General features: G+C 38.5%; 1 protein-coding gene across 8 annotated transcripts in view; it reads left to right on the plus strand.

The window, feature by feature from the left end:
• Position 1: 1 nt before the first annotated feature.
• The window catches only part of AGTPBP1 (ATP/GTP binding carboxypeptidase 1), a 60,272-nt gene continuing 43,254 nt past the window's right edge, over positions 2 to 17,019 (plus strand). For 5 of the 8 annotated variants that reach the window (XR_008965602.1, XR_008965603.1, XM_057370004.1 and 2 more), the window contains exons 1-3: positions 178 to 303; positions 9,605 to 9,738; positions 10,754 to 10,824. Coding sequence is in view for 6 of the 8 variants with exons in the window: in XM_057370004.1 (XP_057225987.1) it covers positions 10,793 to 10,824 (32 nt within the window). In the remaining 2 variants the exon portion in view is untranslated. Of the gene's footprint in view, positions 54 to 177; positions 304 to 462; positions 619 to 1,938; positions 2,640 to 9,604; positions 9,739 to 10,753; positions 10,825 to 17,019 lie in introns of those variants that run through there. The other 3 variants (XM_057370006.1, XM_057370005.1, XM_057370007.1) reach the window with 3 other exon arrangements.

Raw genomic sequence — 17,019 nt, forward strand, 5'->3', positions numbered from 1 at the left:
CCCCCGCCTGAGCACCGCGGGGTGAGTGGGAGGGCTCCCCGCCCGCCGCGAAGGTGAAGCTCCGCGGGCGGGCATCGCCTCGGGCACGGCGAAGCGGGCCGCAGCGGGGGCAGGGCCGCGGCCGCGGCCGGGACAGGGGCGGGGAGGGGCGGGGCGGGGCTCCTGCGTGCCGGGCTCTCCGGGGCTGCCGGGCGCGTCCCCGTCGGGACCGGTGGATGCGTGCGGGGCGCTCGGGCACGGCGGGTCTCTGCGGGAGCCGCGCCCTGCGCGCTCTCGCCCGCGGAGATGGTCGCAGGCCCTACGGTAGGAGCGGTGCCCGGGTTCCGGGCCTGGCCGGGTCGGGGCTGCCCGCCGCACGGGGTGGAGCCGCCGGTGTCTCGGAGCCGCGCGCAGCGGGGCCGTGCGCGCTTCCCGCTCTGCGGGGCTGCCCTGCGGCAGCAAAGGCTGCGGTGACCCCGGCCCTGCCGGCCCCGGAGCGCTGCGGCTCCACCCCTTATCCCACCSGAGGGGTAGCCCAGCGCAGGCACTGGCTGGAAAGTACGGCGGTTGGGATAACATTTGCCTCATGTGCAGTGTGACTTGGCCTGCCCAACGTCTGTTTGACTTAACGCTTCGTGGGTAGGAGTTTGTTAACATTTGGGGTTTGTTTTTTTTTTGGTTTTTTTTCCCCTTTTTATTTATTTATTTTTTTAAATTTTTTTCTTCCTTGTCTTTCGCTGGTGGAAATCTCGCGCAGCAAATATTTCTTTGTAGATGTCGCTTCAAATGCTTGACACAGAGGGTCTGAGAAACAGGGTGTACATTGGGCTGGGGTGTTGTTTTTCTTCAGTGTAAATGTTCTCAGGCTTAGTGAGATATTTAGAAGTCCTCAGCTGGACTAACTGTTATGGATACTTTGAACAGTAAGTTTTCTGTAGTATGTATAGGCAGAAAGTGAATTCCTTTGTACCTGTATGGTGTAAAAACATTGTGAAGCTTCTGTATAGCCTTGTGGTGTGAATGTTGATTTTTGTGTATTTGTTTTTCTAGCATTAGGAAATTAGCTATCCAATGAGCGTATTCCTGTGAATGATGTTCCTTTAAAGAAATACATGTGTGTACTRCCTTTGTAGGCTATACTTCATAAAAAGGCTTCCCTGTTTTGCAGGTAGTTTTCAGTGTGTGTTTTGTATAGTGCTGGGTGACTGGATGTTGCTGATGGGATAGCCCCACCTTTTGGTTAATCCTTCAGTGAAGTCATACTTACGACCAAAGAGTTTTTCTGAAAATTATTCTTCATGTCATGTGTTGTGAGTGCAAGTCAGTGTTGGAATATTTTTTTATTTCTTGGGCTGGGGAATGGCAAGACAATCTTCTTTCCTGAAGGCTTTCCTRTTTAATGTCAAGATAATTTCGACACATAGTTTCTGATGTTTCAGTTCACTACTGTGATTGTTTTGGTTTTTTTATGCCAGCATAAATTAAGCAAAGTACTTTCTTTAAAAAAAGCTTCATTAAAAGAAAAATGCTGTCTTTATTTTTTACAAAAAGGATGGAAGTTATCTTAAACCAAGGAGTAGTCTTGATGTGTGAAGTGACATCTGATACATGTTTGTGTGAAGAGATACCTGACCTCAGGCTTAACTTGCAGTTCAGGTGTTGGAGGTGGCAGTTTATTTTWTTTTCACGTTCGAGAAATTCACAGATGATTTTCCAAATTGAAGCTTTTGAGCTTGAAAAATGCTCAGTTGTCATGGCAGAAGATTTGTGTCAGTTAGCTTACTGCTGCTGGGAGCAACTCACCTGAAATTATGGGCRAGAAGCTACATCTAAAGAGAAAAAGAAGGGCTCTCTGAAGTCCTTTTAGCTTACAGAAGGAGTTTGCTATTTCACGTTGTATTTAGGTTTTAGTTTAGGAAAGACATTCRGCTTGTCACTCAATAGCTTGTCAGCAGTGTGTCTCATGATTAGAAACTTTGCAGTCTTTAAAATTCACGGTGATACTCTGCTAGACATAGTTAGGGATCACCTGTTTTTTGGCTCTCGATTGGTTATTTGAAACGTCTCCTTGAATTCCAGTATCTGTMAGCTGCTTGCTTTTAGGAGATTGCTCCTGTGATATGAATGTCTAAAAGCMCGGAGTGCTAATCGAGTTGCCCTGGCTCTGGAGTATAACTGCAGTAATTGAAGTGTTGAAACTCCTTAAACAACTTAGAGGGGAAGTCAGGTTTCTCAGAGGGAGTGTGAGAGTGCTGAACAAGGCAGCTGGCTTGTGTGAGTGCTTAGGAGAGATTTGTAATGGCAATGTATCTCTGGGTATGTTTTCAGGCTCTGCCACTATCCACAGCTTAACTGTCCAATATCCTGTGCTAAGCATCAAGAAGATTATGAACTGTCCAGTGTGTGTCCTGGATACATGGATGATTCAGCATGGTTTCCATTTGGAAATGCAATTAACCATAGAAAGACTGGAAGCAGGGGGGAGGAGGGAGCACTCAAAGATCCTTCCTTTCTTTTGTAACACCTGCAGCCGCAACAGCGCTGAAAATGTCATCCTAAAACATTTAGTCTATTACAAGGCACATAAAAACTTCCACTACATCCTTTATAAAAATTAAAATTTCTGAGAAGCAGGACATCCAAGGGTTTGCGTACTGGAGGTAGGTAACACTGTTTCAGTTGTTCCAAGTATAATTCACAAACTTCACGGTAAAAATCAAGATTTTTAAATGTGAGAACAGTTGCTGAGACTATAATGGGTTGTTATGATTGTGTTTCTGCAATCATGAGGTTGAAGGGTTTAAAGTAAATTTGGGTAGATAATTCTACAACATGAAGCCATGGATTTTTTTTTTTTTTTTTAATCTGGAATAAAGCCAGGATCAAGGGTGTACTTTAACTCAGTTGGTGAACTGGGAAGTTTAGATCTTTGAATTGATTTTTTTTACAGACTGACCTTAACCGTCAGGACAGTATAATCCAAAGGGGCAATCACTGGGTTAGGTGTTAGAAAGCACCTCTGACATTTACCATTGTATTAAGCATTTCCAAGAGCTGGCAAAGGTTACTAGGTTTCCAGTTCTTGTTCAGTTCTTGGTATAGGGAAATGCTTAATTTCTGCTATGGTTGTCCTTTTCCTTCTGGCTGTTTTCATTGCTTCCTTCTCCCTTCCCTGTGCCATTCACCTTCTACCTGATGAAAGAGTTATGCCGACTGGGCAAGAAATAGCTGACTTTTACAGTATTTCTGTCAGCTTAAATCACATAAGCTTTGAACTTGATACTATGTGACCCTGATGACAGCAGGTTTGTCATGTCTTGAAGTAACCCTATGCTTGTAATGCCAGTAACTTTCTAGGAGCTTCTTTCCAGGCAAGAAATAAAGTACTGGTGTTCTGTTTTTCTCCTTTCCTTGCTTTGCTTGCTTTCTTGCTTAGCTTTTTTGGCTATTTGTGTCAGACTTTGTTTTTACAGTCAATTGGACTGGTGGTAATGGCTGCATGACATAGTTGGCAACCTGCTGTGAAGGACTTTGGAGCTTCAGTCTCCTGTGAAGCTTTATATATGTCATTTTCAATGTCTGATCATATGCCGCAGTTTATCTAGCCACATCAAAAAGTCAGTGCTTTGCTATAATGCAGCAGCGGGTAAGCTAATCAGCTGACTTTTTTGTTCCCTACTATAAATATTTATAGCAAATGGCATAAGGGAAAGGCAGTAACTGATTTTCAGAAGTATTTTTCTTTGACTGGTGAAGAGTATTTAATTTTTATTTTGTTTTAGATTTGCAAATTAGATTCTCTTCCACCAAAAACTTCAGATTATTTTTTCTGCTTAGGCAAGTTGGGTAGTCGTTAGACAAGGGATTATTTTTTGCCTTTTCCACATAAAGTCTTACAATTACATCTGGAAGAAAAGTGTCTCTAGTTTTTCTACTATCTTGAACAAACCATTTTTCATTGAGTAAATACTTCTAAAGTACTTTTAGATGTATTAAGATGTTTTGATGGCATTAAATGCTCTTTGTGCTGCTGCATATCAAAATATTAGGAAGAGATAATTGTTCAGTGTGTGCTCAATAGCATTCTGTGCTATTTTACAATTTAATTAAAAAACCAGCTGGTCCTGAAAATTGACTCTCTCTGGGCTATTGACTAGGACTTTTAATTGCTATGAAACTTCCACGAAGTAAGATGTGGCATGGAGTGGAAAGTCTCTGTTTTTTTTTTTTTTCTGATGCTTGTAGACGGTTCAGGAACTGGGCTAGGAGTAGTCAACTTCAGAAAACAAATTCTCACTAACACATTAGTTATAATTTTGTATGTATGTGGTTCTGCTTACTAGATTGTGAGTGAGTACAATGTAGTGTTTGTAGCTTGAAATTTAATCCTGAATYTTGAAGGATTTCCCCAGATTTTTAATTTGGTTTATAGGTAACCAAAACCTTTATGAATTGTACTGTGGATTAAACTTCAGAACATAAAGCACTATATACAAATAACTCTGGCATCTCCAAATAGCTTGTGAATTTTTTTGCCTAACATTAGGTTTGATAGTTTTATAAAGGAAATTGTTCACATCCAGTAACTTGTCTACTTTGTAGAGCTTTAAAATAGGACTGCTTTCTCAGAGAAAAAAAAAGCCAAAAAMCAACTCACAAATAACCAGTTTTTCAAAATGTTACTTCTGTAAGTTGTCACTTGGGACACTGAACTASGAAATAGTCTGTCAGGTATGAAAGAGTAAAGGGTTCAATAGCCAGAAGGGCTACATAAGTTATAATTGCTGAGACTTTTGCAAATGGACAGTCAAAGACCATAAGGTGCAAGAGGCTGAGATGATGGAGACTGCACCACTRTACTAATAGCAGTGGCCAGTTGTTACTGCTGTCAAAGGATGAGCATTCTGTTGTCCTGGTGAATGTTTTTTTTATGTAATGTCGGGTAACATGCTGCTCATTTCTGTATTGTATATGTTATTTGTGTGGTTTTGCTATGTTTAGAATGCTGATTTATCATGCTGCGTACCTGCTCTCTACAAACTTCTRGGTAGGTTGCTTTTGGTGCAGACACTGTGACTCTTGCTGCCACGTATTGCTGGTTATCCTGAATTTTTAACACAACATATTCCTCTAAGTGTAAATTTACTTAGGTAAATAGTCTGTTCTTGCAGACAATTTACTTCTGTGTTTAAAAATATAAACCATGAGTGGTATTTTGGAATTCAGATTGGCCAGAGCACGAAGAATGCTTCTGCAGTCTTTTTATATGGTTTTGTCTAAACACACTTAAAAGTATTTTGAAAAAGAATATTTTGACATATGAACAGCTTCCATGACTTGGGGATGTATGAACTGAGATACTATGAAAGGTGCATTTGCTTCAGATTAAATCTGCAGTGAACTAGGGGAACTCTCATCTGCTTCTCTGAGAGATAGTACTTTTGGAAGCATATTCCAGAATGCAAGCACCCGATCACCTTCAGGGTTTCATGTAGCTTTTTCTCTGTCCAGTGTTTGTGAACTTCAAAATAATGATGTGTTTTCCCAGTTCATACCTATGGTACTCTGTTTAATTTTTAATTCATTGTGCTTTGACACTATTCTGTCACCTTTTGTATTCCTTTTWTTGCATACTAATTTGCCTATTTTTCATACTGTAGCCTTCAGCAAATATTTTGTTCAGTTACTTGCTTGCACTATCTGATAAATAAATACACATCAAAATAATGATTTCTTTCCTGCAGACTTATTCATGGTTACTTTTTTCACCTTTCAAATCAGTAGTTCCATAACAATCATAAGTGCAGTCCAGGCTTTGGCTTCAAAAATATTTTGGGATACACTGAGCTTTGGATACAAAGCAAAACAGGAAATATATGTATATAGATGAACAATCTTACACGTTTTGCAGACCTGTTGTGRTGAATAGAAAAAAAATTAAATCCTGTTTTTTCTCTTCATGAGTATAGTTTGACATGTGGTTTTAGCTAGCAACTTTTCTATTTTATGATAATGAGATATGTTTTAATGTATACTGAACAGACTCAACTATACATTTTTCTATATAACATTTATTAAGGAAATAAGTTTCTGAAAAATAAAAACAAATGGAATGTACTGCAATTAGAACAGATTCAGTAGTATCGATAAACTTAGTATATACTTAGTTTTGTTTTTGGTGTTTTTACTTAGAAAAAACTGTTACTTGGAATGTAGTTACAAAATACCTTGCAGGAAAGTCATAGTATTAGTCATGGAAAATTTCAGACATCTCTGAACCTTCGATTAGTCTATTTTTTGGTTGTAGGGTTTTTTTGTTTTGTTGTTGGTTTTTTATTATTTGATTGTTTTTCTTTGTGGTTGTTTGGTCTTGCTGKTTTTTTTTGGGGGGGTGAGAGATTTTTAAGTAAAGAAAATACAAAGACATTTAAATTTTTTTTTGTTACAGATGTCCTTCCAAGGCAAGCATGTTCTGTGTGAAAGTGTTTAGGTCAACTGAAGCATGTGAATTCTGTTTATGTAAACTGAGACTGTCCTCCAGCTTCAGTGACAGAGAGATTATCCTTGTTTTCTGTAAGAGAGAGTTCTAATAGCAGGATTTTAGCATGAAAATTCCATGGGTTTGGGAGGTAGGATTTCTGCCAGTTCTGAGGAAAAAAAAAAAGGTGACACATGGGTAGAGGTGCAGTTGGTTAAAATAAAAGTTTTGAGCCTCAGATATGACCTTGTTATGTGTTTAATTTATGAGAATTTCTTTCAAGTATGATGTTATCAAAACAACAGAAGTGCTCAGCACTAACATGTTGTAATGGTGACTGTGTTTTTTCTTAGCATGATTTTAAATTAAAGATTAAAGTTTGGTTTTGTGTYTGCCTTTTTTATTGCCCATTAGTGGTTAAGGGGAGATAAAAGGGAAAGCAGTTTATACTGAATACACTTAAGAGCAGGTTTCGGTGCAGTTGAGCTTTGCTTTATTGTATTGCGTTTAATTTGTTTTCTTCAGTTTTATTTAAATCAGTCTCTTTCCTATCATGTACAAACTTCACCTGTCAGCTTGCARTGTTAAAGGGGTGTACTCACTTTCCCCTGAAATACATGCATCAGTTAAAGTACCAGAATCTTAAAGAAGATGCCAGAGAGCTATATGACAGTGCATGCAAAATATATGGTTAGCAGCATTTGCTTGTTTTTGATTCACTCTTTCTGTTATTAGATACTGTGAGCCAGATGGAGAGATAGGTGAGATCAAGCTGTCCCTAGCAAAGAGTTCGGACAAGAAACAATGAGGACTTGGTGTGCAATATTCAGGGGTTGCTGTAAGGGACAAAACCTCAAATTAGTAGTTGCCAAAGAAACGTCCAAGTCTAGTTCCCTCATTCACATGAGAGAAACTGAGGCTGAAGCTCTATAAATGAGTACAGCAATATCTGGATTCTGTGATATACCAGATCACTGTATGTTTTCTTGCTGGAGCCCTGAGCTAATGGAATGGCATTAGGGCCCAACACTAAGCACACAATATCAGGATTACTTCTTTTACCCCACATGAGGGCCACTGTTGATCTTTGTAGAATATTAGGTTTGGATTGGAAAGGAGCTAAAGACCATCTGGTTCCAACCCAACCAATGGGGTTGGAACATCTTCTGTCAGATCAGGTTGCTCAGAGCCCTGTCCAGCCTGGCCTTGAGTGCTGCTGCAGGTAGGGCATCTTCGACTTCTCTGGGGAACCTGTTCCTGTGCCTCACCACCCTCACAGTAAGGAATTTCTTCCTAATGGCTAACCTCAACCTTCCTTCTTGGAATTTAAAGCAATTATATTGCCTCTTGTGGTATCGCTATATGTCCTTCTAGAAAGTCCCTCTCCATCTTTCTTACAGGCCTTCTCTAGGTTCTGGAAGGCTGCCTAAAGGTTTCTCCACAGCCTTCTGCAGGCTGAACAGTCCCAACTCTCTCAGCTTTTCTTTATATAGGAGAATTATTCTGTCACTCCAGTCATTTTTATTGCTGTATTCTGGGCTCACTTCAGCAAGTCCGCATCCTTCTTACATTGGAACTTTGTGTCAGTAAAATCTCTGCATCCTGTTACAATGTCTGACCAGAATGATTGCTGCCTTGGAGAGGCTGAGCATCTTGGCATTCTAGTACAAATATATWAACTTCGTATTCAGGTAGATGGAGTTTGTATAAGTCCTCTGTAGACACTGCCAGTAACGCCTAATAGACGCATCTGAATATGAGGTCTGAAAGAAACAGTGTAAGTTCATCTCTTTAGCCATTGTTTTGAGCAAAAGAAGATTGCTTTTGCAATTTTGTAGAGTGGTTTTGCAGTTAGAGTATTCATCCAAGAAGTAAGAGTTCTGTGGGTTCCATGTTATTCTTACACTTTTGCAAATTCCAAAACTTTTTATGAAAGATAAGTATTGGAGGGGGTATCGTTTTTCATTTTGCATGAACTTTGTCAGTGAGTGTCAATTTTTGATGGTATTGAAGAGATAGGTCAGCAGAGAAGGTGACTCAGTGATTCAGTGACAAAGAATTCACCTAGCAGTGAGGTAAATACATGCTTTTTTGGTGAGAAGGAAAAATGTGAAAGTTATATATTGCTTCATGCAGTTAATTTAATTTATCGTACTGTTGATAACATTATTACAGTAAGTGCAACTTTCTGATTTGGAAACTTACCTGTCGGGAGAAATTTCATGTGATCACTGCCTGTTTCCTCTGTGTAGGTGGGAGGATGGATAACATTTCATAGGAAAGGTGAAAAGGCAAAGGGAGATTGTAGAGAATCCAGCATATATCAGTCTGGAGTTTTATTTAGTCAACACTTCTGATCTCCTCCGCTTCTTTCCAGCTTGAGGTGCTTTAATTCAGTGTTTGTTGGTCCTTTAAAAGTGGAACTAATACTCAGTTTTTATCTGCTCTGCTACCCCTGGCAGGCAAGTGGCATTGTTTGAAATAAGTGTAAATTCATTCATGTTCTGCTTTTAAAATAAGCAATACTATCTAAGGATAATACTAATATAAGGATACTATCAAAAGTTTTAAATGAATTTGTAAATTGTTTTTTTTCATTACCTACTAAAATGTTAAAGAGAATTGTAGWGTGCATAGACATTCTGCCATTGCTTTCTGGATTGCTGCTTTGTGTGTTTCCCTTTTCACTTTTCCCCTACTCCTTCTGATTGGTTGTTGGTTTTGTTGATTTTTGTTGGTTTTGTTCTTGTGCATTTTCATTTTTACTTGGCTTTTACCCTTGACCTGGAGCATCAGTTAGCACTTTAGTGCTTATTGAGATACTTTGTGGCGAATTTAGACAAACAAACTTAAGACCTCACAGTTCAAGATGGTTCAGCTCAGTAGCTGGCTCCACTTGTACAGCTGTTCAGCACACTATAATATATAGACRTTATTGGCACTAGCAGACTGTTCATCATCTGCATGACAGCAGGTCATACTTTTGCTGCAAGCAAAACAGCACTTGGCTACTTGAATCCAAGAGTCTAATTTCCTCCCAGTAAGACCTGCAACCTGGTTGGAATAATACAGACTTCATAATTCATGAAATTGTCAGTAATGTGGTGGACACAGCTCTTCTCTTATAATGATTTATTTTCTTTAAAGGGTTTCAAGATTGTTTACACCTGGAGGGTACTTGAACAAACCTGGGACACCTGTTAACTTGAGTCAAGCTGGAATTCTTGTGAAAAGTGAAGCATTTTCTTCCTGGCTGCTGGGAGAAGATTCCTTGTTTTTAGGTAAGTCTGGAAATAAGCTTGCTTCATGCTTCATCTGATGTGGGCTTTTAGCAGGAGTGGAAGTTACCAGTAATAAAAGCATGATTATTTTAATGTGCTGAACAATAAGGAGTTTGAGGGGTTTTATACATTTCTCTGGGGAGAAGGTACTAGGGGCAGCTGTGTGTGTATAGTTGGCTAAATTTCTTGCCTTCATTTCCCAAGAGAAGACTGCTTTATCTTACTCATTCTCAGTACCCATGTCTTCGAAAATCCATTTTTCCCTTTCTTCYGTCTTTCACCTTTAAATTAATCGCCGTGCTCTTGAGGGACACTGGTTTTTTTTTTCATAGTGAGAGTATTTATCTGTCATTCATGCTAGATCTCAAATGGAAGTACTGATGTTCAGTCCTATGGACTGCAACCTTAATTGCCTGGAGGCACCATTTGAGGAAGCGGTGTGCTCYGAGGACACTATGTCCTTAAATGGATAGGAAAATTGAGTCCTTGGCATGATGTGGTTTCTGTCCAAGAAATGTATTCAGGTCTTGCTTAAATAAGAACACCAAATACTCCATATTTCTCACTGTGCCCCTAGTCTTAGTTGCTCTATAGATACATGGAAAAGCAGTCAGAAATGAGTATGTTGTAGCACTTCATAATAGTGTTAAGTAAGTTCAAAAAGTATGTTTACTGGCTTCAGCAAAAACTTTACTTGATAAATTCTGTCATTGACAGGAAAATAATGTCTAGTAAATGACTGATATAAGACCCTGTTTTATTGTAATCAGACTTTCTGAACTTTGGTAGGCCTGAATTATGATGCAGAATCATACATGTTAGAATGCAATAATTCATTTTAAAAGCTGGTTAAAATAGTTTGAAGGGAGAAGAGCTTGTGACTGTGTGGAGAAATGCAATCAGTGTAACTTCTTTGCCATTTCTAGTGCAGGGATTGACATTCAGTATGATGGCAGTGTTTTATCTTTAAAAAAAAAAAGATGTTGATAATATGTAGTTGTTTAATATCTTACAGGTTTTCAGAAATGGTGATTTGAAGAACTGTATTTCCGATATGAACAAGCTAAAAACAACRTCTGAAAAAAGGTAAACTTAAAACTACAGTCACCTTTTAACATCAATCTATTTGAGATTTGTGAGAAAACAGTCTTTATTTCAGTAAGAAGATAAATAAAATATACATTGTGGGTCCCTAGTAGGAATGTGTATGTTGATGTCTTGAAACATTGAGGGAGTCAATATTGGTTAGCACAAAATATATTCACATTTTRTAAATAACTTTTTGAATCTGACCTTTCAGTTAGTGTTAAACATGTTCAAATATACACATTACATTTAACTGAAAACTAACAATTTCATGAACATATTGGCATGCAAAAATTCTTTCCACTGAAGGAATTAAAGAAGTTTATAATACGGTATAAGAAGCCATGAATTTGTCATAAGATATGTGTGTCATCCTGCAACAATCCTGCAATCCAACAGACAAACCGTAGTGGGATGCAGAAGATGTCAAGTCGAAAAAGTTGTGTTTGTTATTTCCATGTGAACTTGTTTTAGCAAGCATTTGAGAAATTTATGAGATTATCTCTGGAAGGAAACTATTTAAAGGCTTTCAAACTTTGTTTTTTCTAAAGATCACACAAATTAAACCACCTTGTTAAATCAAATGATCTAATCAGATTAGAGAAAAAGTAAAGTCAGCAAAATTGGGAATTTTGGCTTCAGTCAATTTTTTCTGCTTGAGGGGGTGAATTTTCATGAGGAACATGCTCTACTGTGAATTAGTTTTGTATCTAGGGATCTATTTAAAATTTGAATTTAAATTCTTGTGTGTAGAATCATCCTCACTTTGCCAACTTTGGGTGGAGCAGCTTGGTATGAGACTGGTTGTTCCTGTTTTTGTGAGGAGTAGCTTAAAAGAAATGGTAAAAAAAAACCACTTATTTTTGATCTTGTGGTAGATTATCCCCTTAGGCGTGATGATAAGCAAAGCAAGGTCTCTGTCAACAAGGAATATTTTTTAAATACAAATTTCAATGCATAAAATATATTATCACAAAGAATATTAGACATTTGCAGAGTGGCTGCTTAAGTGCCATTTATTCTTCCTTACTTATAGAGGTAAAATGAAAGTTTCCATCCCTGCAATTCAAAACAGTTGTTCAGTAAGTCGTGAGTAAGTTATGGTGACTCTGTGTACAGAGATAGCTATGAACTAATTAAAAGTTTCAGCTCTCTAAACATTACTTAGTAACTGTGGAAGTGGTTGGGGAAAAAAAACCCCAACTTTGAAATTATTTGCATGGATAATAATCAGAACAAACTCATGAGAAGCCTGCYTGTTTAAAGTAGGTTTTAAAGGCTGACTGTAACATGCTGAAATATAGATCTGTTTGTTATGGGGGTAGAGGGAACTCTCTTATACATCAGTCTGCTGGCTGACTGCAGACAGCAATTTCAGAGGAGGAAGGTACACTTGAGAAACTAGTGACATCCTTCATTTGACTATTATGTTTTGTGATGCTTTTTGCAAGGTGAATGACCAAGACCCATCCTAAGAGAGCTGAATTTTTATAAGCAGCAGTGACATAAATTCATCTTTGCCTTTGTGAGTAGGCACATAGAAAGCTAGAAGTGATATGTTTTAGTATTTGTGCAGTGAAGTGGCATCCAGTGAGTAATGGAGGATTGTAAATGWAGCATTTCTTCATGATCAGAATTTGAATGCTTATATCTTCCGGGAGTGGAAGAAATGTCCCTGTGCTGGGGAATCTTTCTCTGAGAAGATGTTTTYTTGTTGAGGAAGTTCTCTTTCAAATGTGAATCTGTTGTTGATGTAGTTTTCTTTTAAGTGTGACCCCCTGAAGTCCTCTGTTCCTCGCCGTCTGGGCATGCTTCCGTATTATCTACTCGTGACTTTGCTGACCAGAGAAGGAGGAAATCCACAAAGCTCTCTGGTTAGCTAGAGTCATGTTGTAAGTTTTGGTAACAGCTGAGATAACGACAGGGGTGTTCACTGCTTCCTTTATGAAAGCAAAGTGGTGGTGTGAGGGACATGTTGAACCATGGCTTTGGAGTCTGGGATGAAGAAATAGTTTCCTGCCTTTCAAGATGTGAACTGTACAGGTCAAGTAAGCCTGGTAAGCTTCACCTCAAGATGCTTAAAGTCTAAAACTGTCCTAAAATAGTAATTATTGGTTGTCTTTAGACAGAGTAAAGCACTGTCTGCATAGCAGATCAGTAGCAGTTGATGGCTGTCAGAAGGAARTGGTGTACATTTTATTTTTGGATATGCTCTTTCTCTTTCTGGTTACAGCTAATGATGGGAAATATTCTGGATTTTTAGTAATGATCTGTAAGAGAAGAAAGTTACTAAAATTACAGACAATTTGAAGCTGGAAAGATCTGCAAAACTACTGGAGGACCACATTATTTCAAAATATTCTTGTGAAATGCCAAAAATGSTTGCAAATATTTGATGGAAATATGTGCAAGAGACTGTGCTTTGAGAGCTGTGACCCTGCAATGGTTAAAAGACAGTTGCTTTTGTCATAAGAAATGCCAGAAATGTCAAGATTACGCTTTAGGGAGAAGAACTTTCCAAATAAAGAGATATGAAGTTTTAGAACTAGATTGCCTTTGGTTATTGAGTCATTTTTGCATATTGTCAAGGGCTGGTTTGGCATGTATATGTCACGAAGAACAGCTGTGGTGTTTGTCCAGATCTCAAGAGTACAGTGTTATGAAGTTTCTCCTGGTACTCTTTAGTCATGTCTTGTAGTAACTAAAGACAACAGGTCCTCTGTGTAACCCTCAGAGAGAGAGTGCTCTTGAGAGAAAGCCTTTAGAACAGGTGGGGTGAAAAATGCCACTCCTAGTAACAAGAAGGGTTCTTCACCTTGTGGAGAAACTAGTCTCATACTGTCTCTGCTGCCCCCCAGCATCGCTGACAAGCTCAGGCATTGATTCCAGCTGGAACCTGGACAGCTGCATGTTGGCATGTGGGGTCAGTCTGAGTCATCTCATTCCTCCTGACAACAGCTTTGAACTGAGTGGAAGCCATGATTAGTCCTCTTCTAGTTTGATGGGYGATGACTCAAACTTACATTGGATACTCCAGGCAGATTTCTTGTGTGACTGGTCTGCATTGCATTTGTACCAGTTTGACCCTAAGTTTCCTTAGCAGAGTCTAAGATGTCTCATTCTACACACTGCTTTATTCATGGAGCAGTAGCACAGAAACTGCTTGGGCTGCTGCTCCCAAGGAATGGCCTCCAAAGGAATCCCTGGGCTTTTATGCCTCCACAGTCCAAGCAAAGGAAATTCTCAGCTTTTCCTCCTGAGTCTTTGGCTCCTGCTATGTCTCTGTGTCTGGTCACCATGAAAGACTGGCCATAGTCTTCAGGGTAGTCTTTTGAGGTTCTGCAATGTTGGCAGCTGAAGAGAAAACATACTCTGACAGGACTGAGTTCATTCTGACTGTTTCTTGCTGTAGGATTGAAAGTACTGAATTCCRTGGTGCCTCTGTTTTGAAGAAGTGTCTTCCAGATTTGGATCCTGAACAGTTCACTGGTCAAAATACGTGTGTTTGCATTATGAATATGAGAGAGTCTCATTACAACTTGGGCTTTCATTTTGTTCAGAGGACAAATTGGTGGTGGTCACAGCAATATTACTGACTCTGCTCCTGTATGTATGACTAGCTGCCATAATTCTTGTCCTATGGCCTTGTACTGTGCAAGCATAGAAAGTTGTCTATTAGTTTTATAGCTATTATGTACATTAGTGTAGAATATTGGTAAATAAGAGTATGATTCYTGTTTTAAGAAGAAAACTCAGCCATAACTAAGAGGAAATAAGGACTTTCGTTTCTATTTCAGCATTGGCTGGTGTTAATTCTCAAGGATGCTTCATTCTGTATGCTGAAGACATAAAGTGTAGTTGGCTATATTTATGTTAGAAGAGTTTGTAAAAGATGAATAGCCAAAACCATTCTAAAAATTTCTCTGCTGTAATAAGCACTTAACTGCTGTTGGTAGAAACTCTGTCCCCAGGAGGAGATTATAACTCTAAATATGAGAACTTGAGTTGTTATGCCTGGTACTGAGAATGACTTACCCTACCTAAACCTTTTAAAGCTTTTATTAGCTATAGAGAAATTGTGTTAGAYGCTGACTTCCTGTACATAGTAAATTGCTTCCATGTGCCAGTGTTGCTTGAATTTTCCAGGCTGCAGCAGTCAAAAACCAGGTTTGCTGTGACATTTTAATGCCTGCAAATTAATTTTATCTTTGCAAAAACATTTTTTAAAAAATATTATTCCTGAGCATCAGCTTTGCTTTCAGCTTTCCAACTACGTTTATTTCATTGTAAGACCAGTGATATACCACAATGGAAATAATACACACACACAGACAAAAGTTGAAGCAGCAGTTCTCTTACACATTGGCTTATATGTGGGTTGGCTGGACTCTTAGTTGTTTTGGTTGTGGAGCTGGAGAAGCTAATATCCTAAATAAGTTTGTCAACTTGTGTATTAGGTCAACAGAACTGTATGGATTTCATTATAATATTGRGTTAATTTTGAAGCATTTCAAGTTCAGTGGATAAACAATGAAGGAGAAATAAGCAAAACAAAGCTTATGCAAATAATASTGGCTTTATACTATTCAGCCTGATGTTGGATGATGAGAAAGGACTGCTTCACTTGAAAGTATATGCTTTACTTACAGAAGGAAATTGCCGTTTCAGCACACAAGCCACGTTTATTTAGATTAAAAAGATGCTTTGAAATCAAAGTCTAGCAAATGACTGTGAAGGTGATACATTTATTTCACAATATAAAATTACTTCTATTTACATTTATTTAAGARTTACAATGAGTATAATAATTCTTCCTGTTGTAAGTATCACCTGTAATCTGAAATTGATTTTTGGCTATGCTTCTCATTTAGATGTCAGTGTGGAAAAGCTGAGAAAAGTGCTTCCACCACTCTCWCATGTCTTACATCAGTTTACTTTCTTGGCAGTAGAATGTTTGCACTCAACTACCTTGTCCCCTCAATTGTAACATTTTAGTAGAGTTAACTGTAATTGTGAAACCTGTACACAGGCATAAGATATAAATCAAAGAGTAATAATTCCTCGTAAACAAAACTGACCGTATTTATGAAGCTAGCATTGTAGAATTTAGTTTTATTGTAGATAGAGCAGTGTTTGTATAAAATGAATTATTGTTGATCATTGTAGAACTCTGATGTTACGAATTACATAACTATTATATAATTATAATATAATAATGTTACGAAAAGCCAAGGTAGTTGATGTGTTGAAGTCTAAGTTTCCTGTAGTTAATTGCATGACTACGATTAAGATGTTAAACATCTATTTAAAAACTCCTGTCATGTAGGAATGTGAATTTCAAAACTATTCTGAATACTTGTTAGATCTTAAAGTAGAGAAGAAATCAAACAGACTCTAGGCTTATTCTATTTAGAATACTAGAATGATTACTTAGAGCAGTTCTTTCTTTGTAATCTACCTATCTGTATGAATATTTGGATTGAATTGGTATCTTACATGAAAATACATTTTCAAGGCAATTTTTTGTTGGGGAGTGTATTGARTTTTCTTGGCTGGTTTTTGTAGCAGTGGTCAAAGGGGTCTGCAGGTGTGGCTTCTGTAAGAACCTGCCAGCAACTTCCTCCACGTCCAACAGAGCCAATCCCTGGTGGCTCCAAAGATGGATGTGCCACTTGGCCGATTAGAAACGGTGGTAATGCCTCTGTGACAATGTATTTAAGAAGAAAGCAAAACAAAGGAACAAAAATTTTGCGCAGTTTTAATTGCRGACCAGGGAAGAGCCAAGTAAGAATATGGGAGAAGAGCAGCCTTGAGGACAAGTGAGTGGCTTTGGTGGGTGCCGAGCATCTGGCCAGCATCAATCCACAACAGSAAGCCAAAATACCCTTTTATTCAAAATGAAAACAAACTTGGATGATGACTTAGGGAACCTTCCTTAGTTTTTGTCTTCAAAATGGTGTTCTTTTTCCTCAGCTGGCGCATGCTAGTTTGCACACTTCACGAATGACATTCATTTTGTCTTCTTCTGAAATGCCAGCCTGGAGACAATAGTCTTTCAGACTGTAGCCAGTTTCTCCTTGGATAGCAGGTTTGATGGAGTATCCTGTCACTTAATATAAATTATTAAATATAAGTCACTCTAGATGACAYAGATGAGCAACATTTGAACCTATAACTGCGTTTTATTTGCTACGG

This window comes from Malurus melanocephalus, unplaced genomic scaffold, assembly GCF_030028575.1.
Source record: "Malurus melanocephalus ecotype Western Australia unplaced genomic scaffold, MMel_1.1 scaffold_117, whole genome shotgun sequence".
NCBI lineage: Eukaryota > Metazoa > Chordata > Aves > Passeriformes > Maluridae > Malurus > Malurus melanocephalus.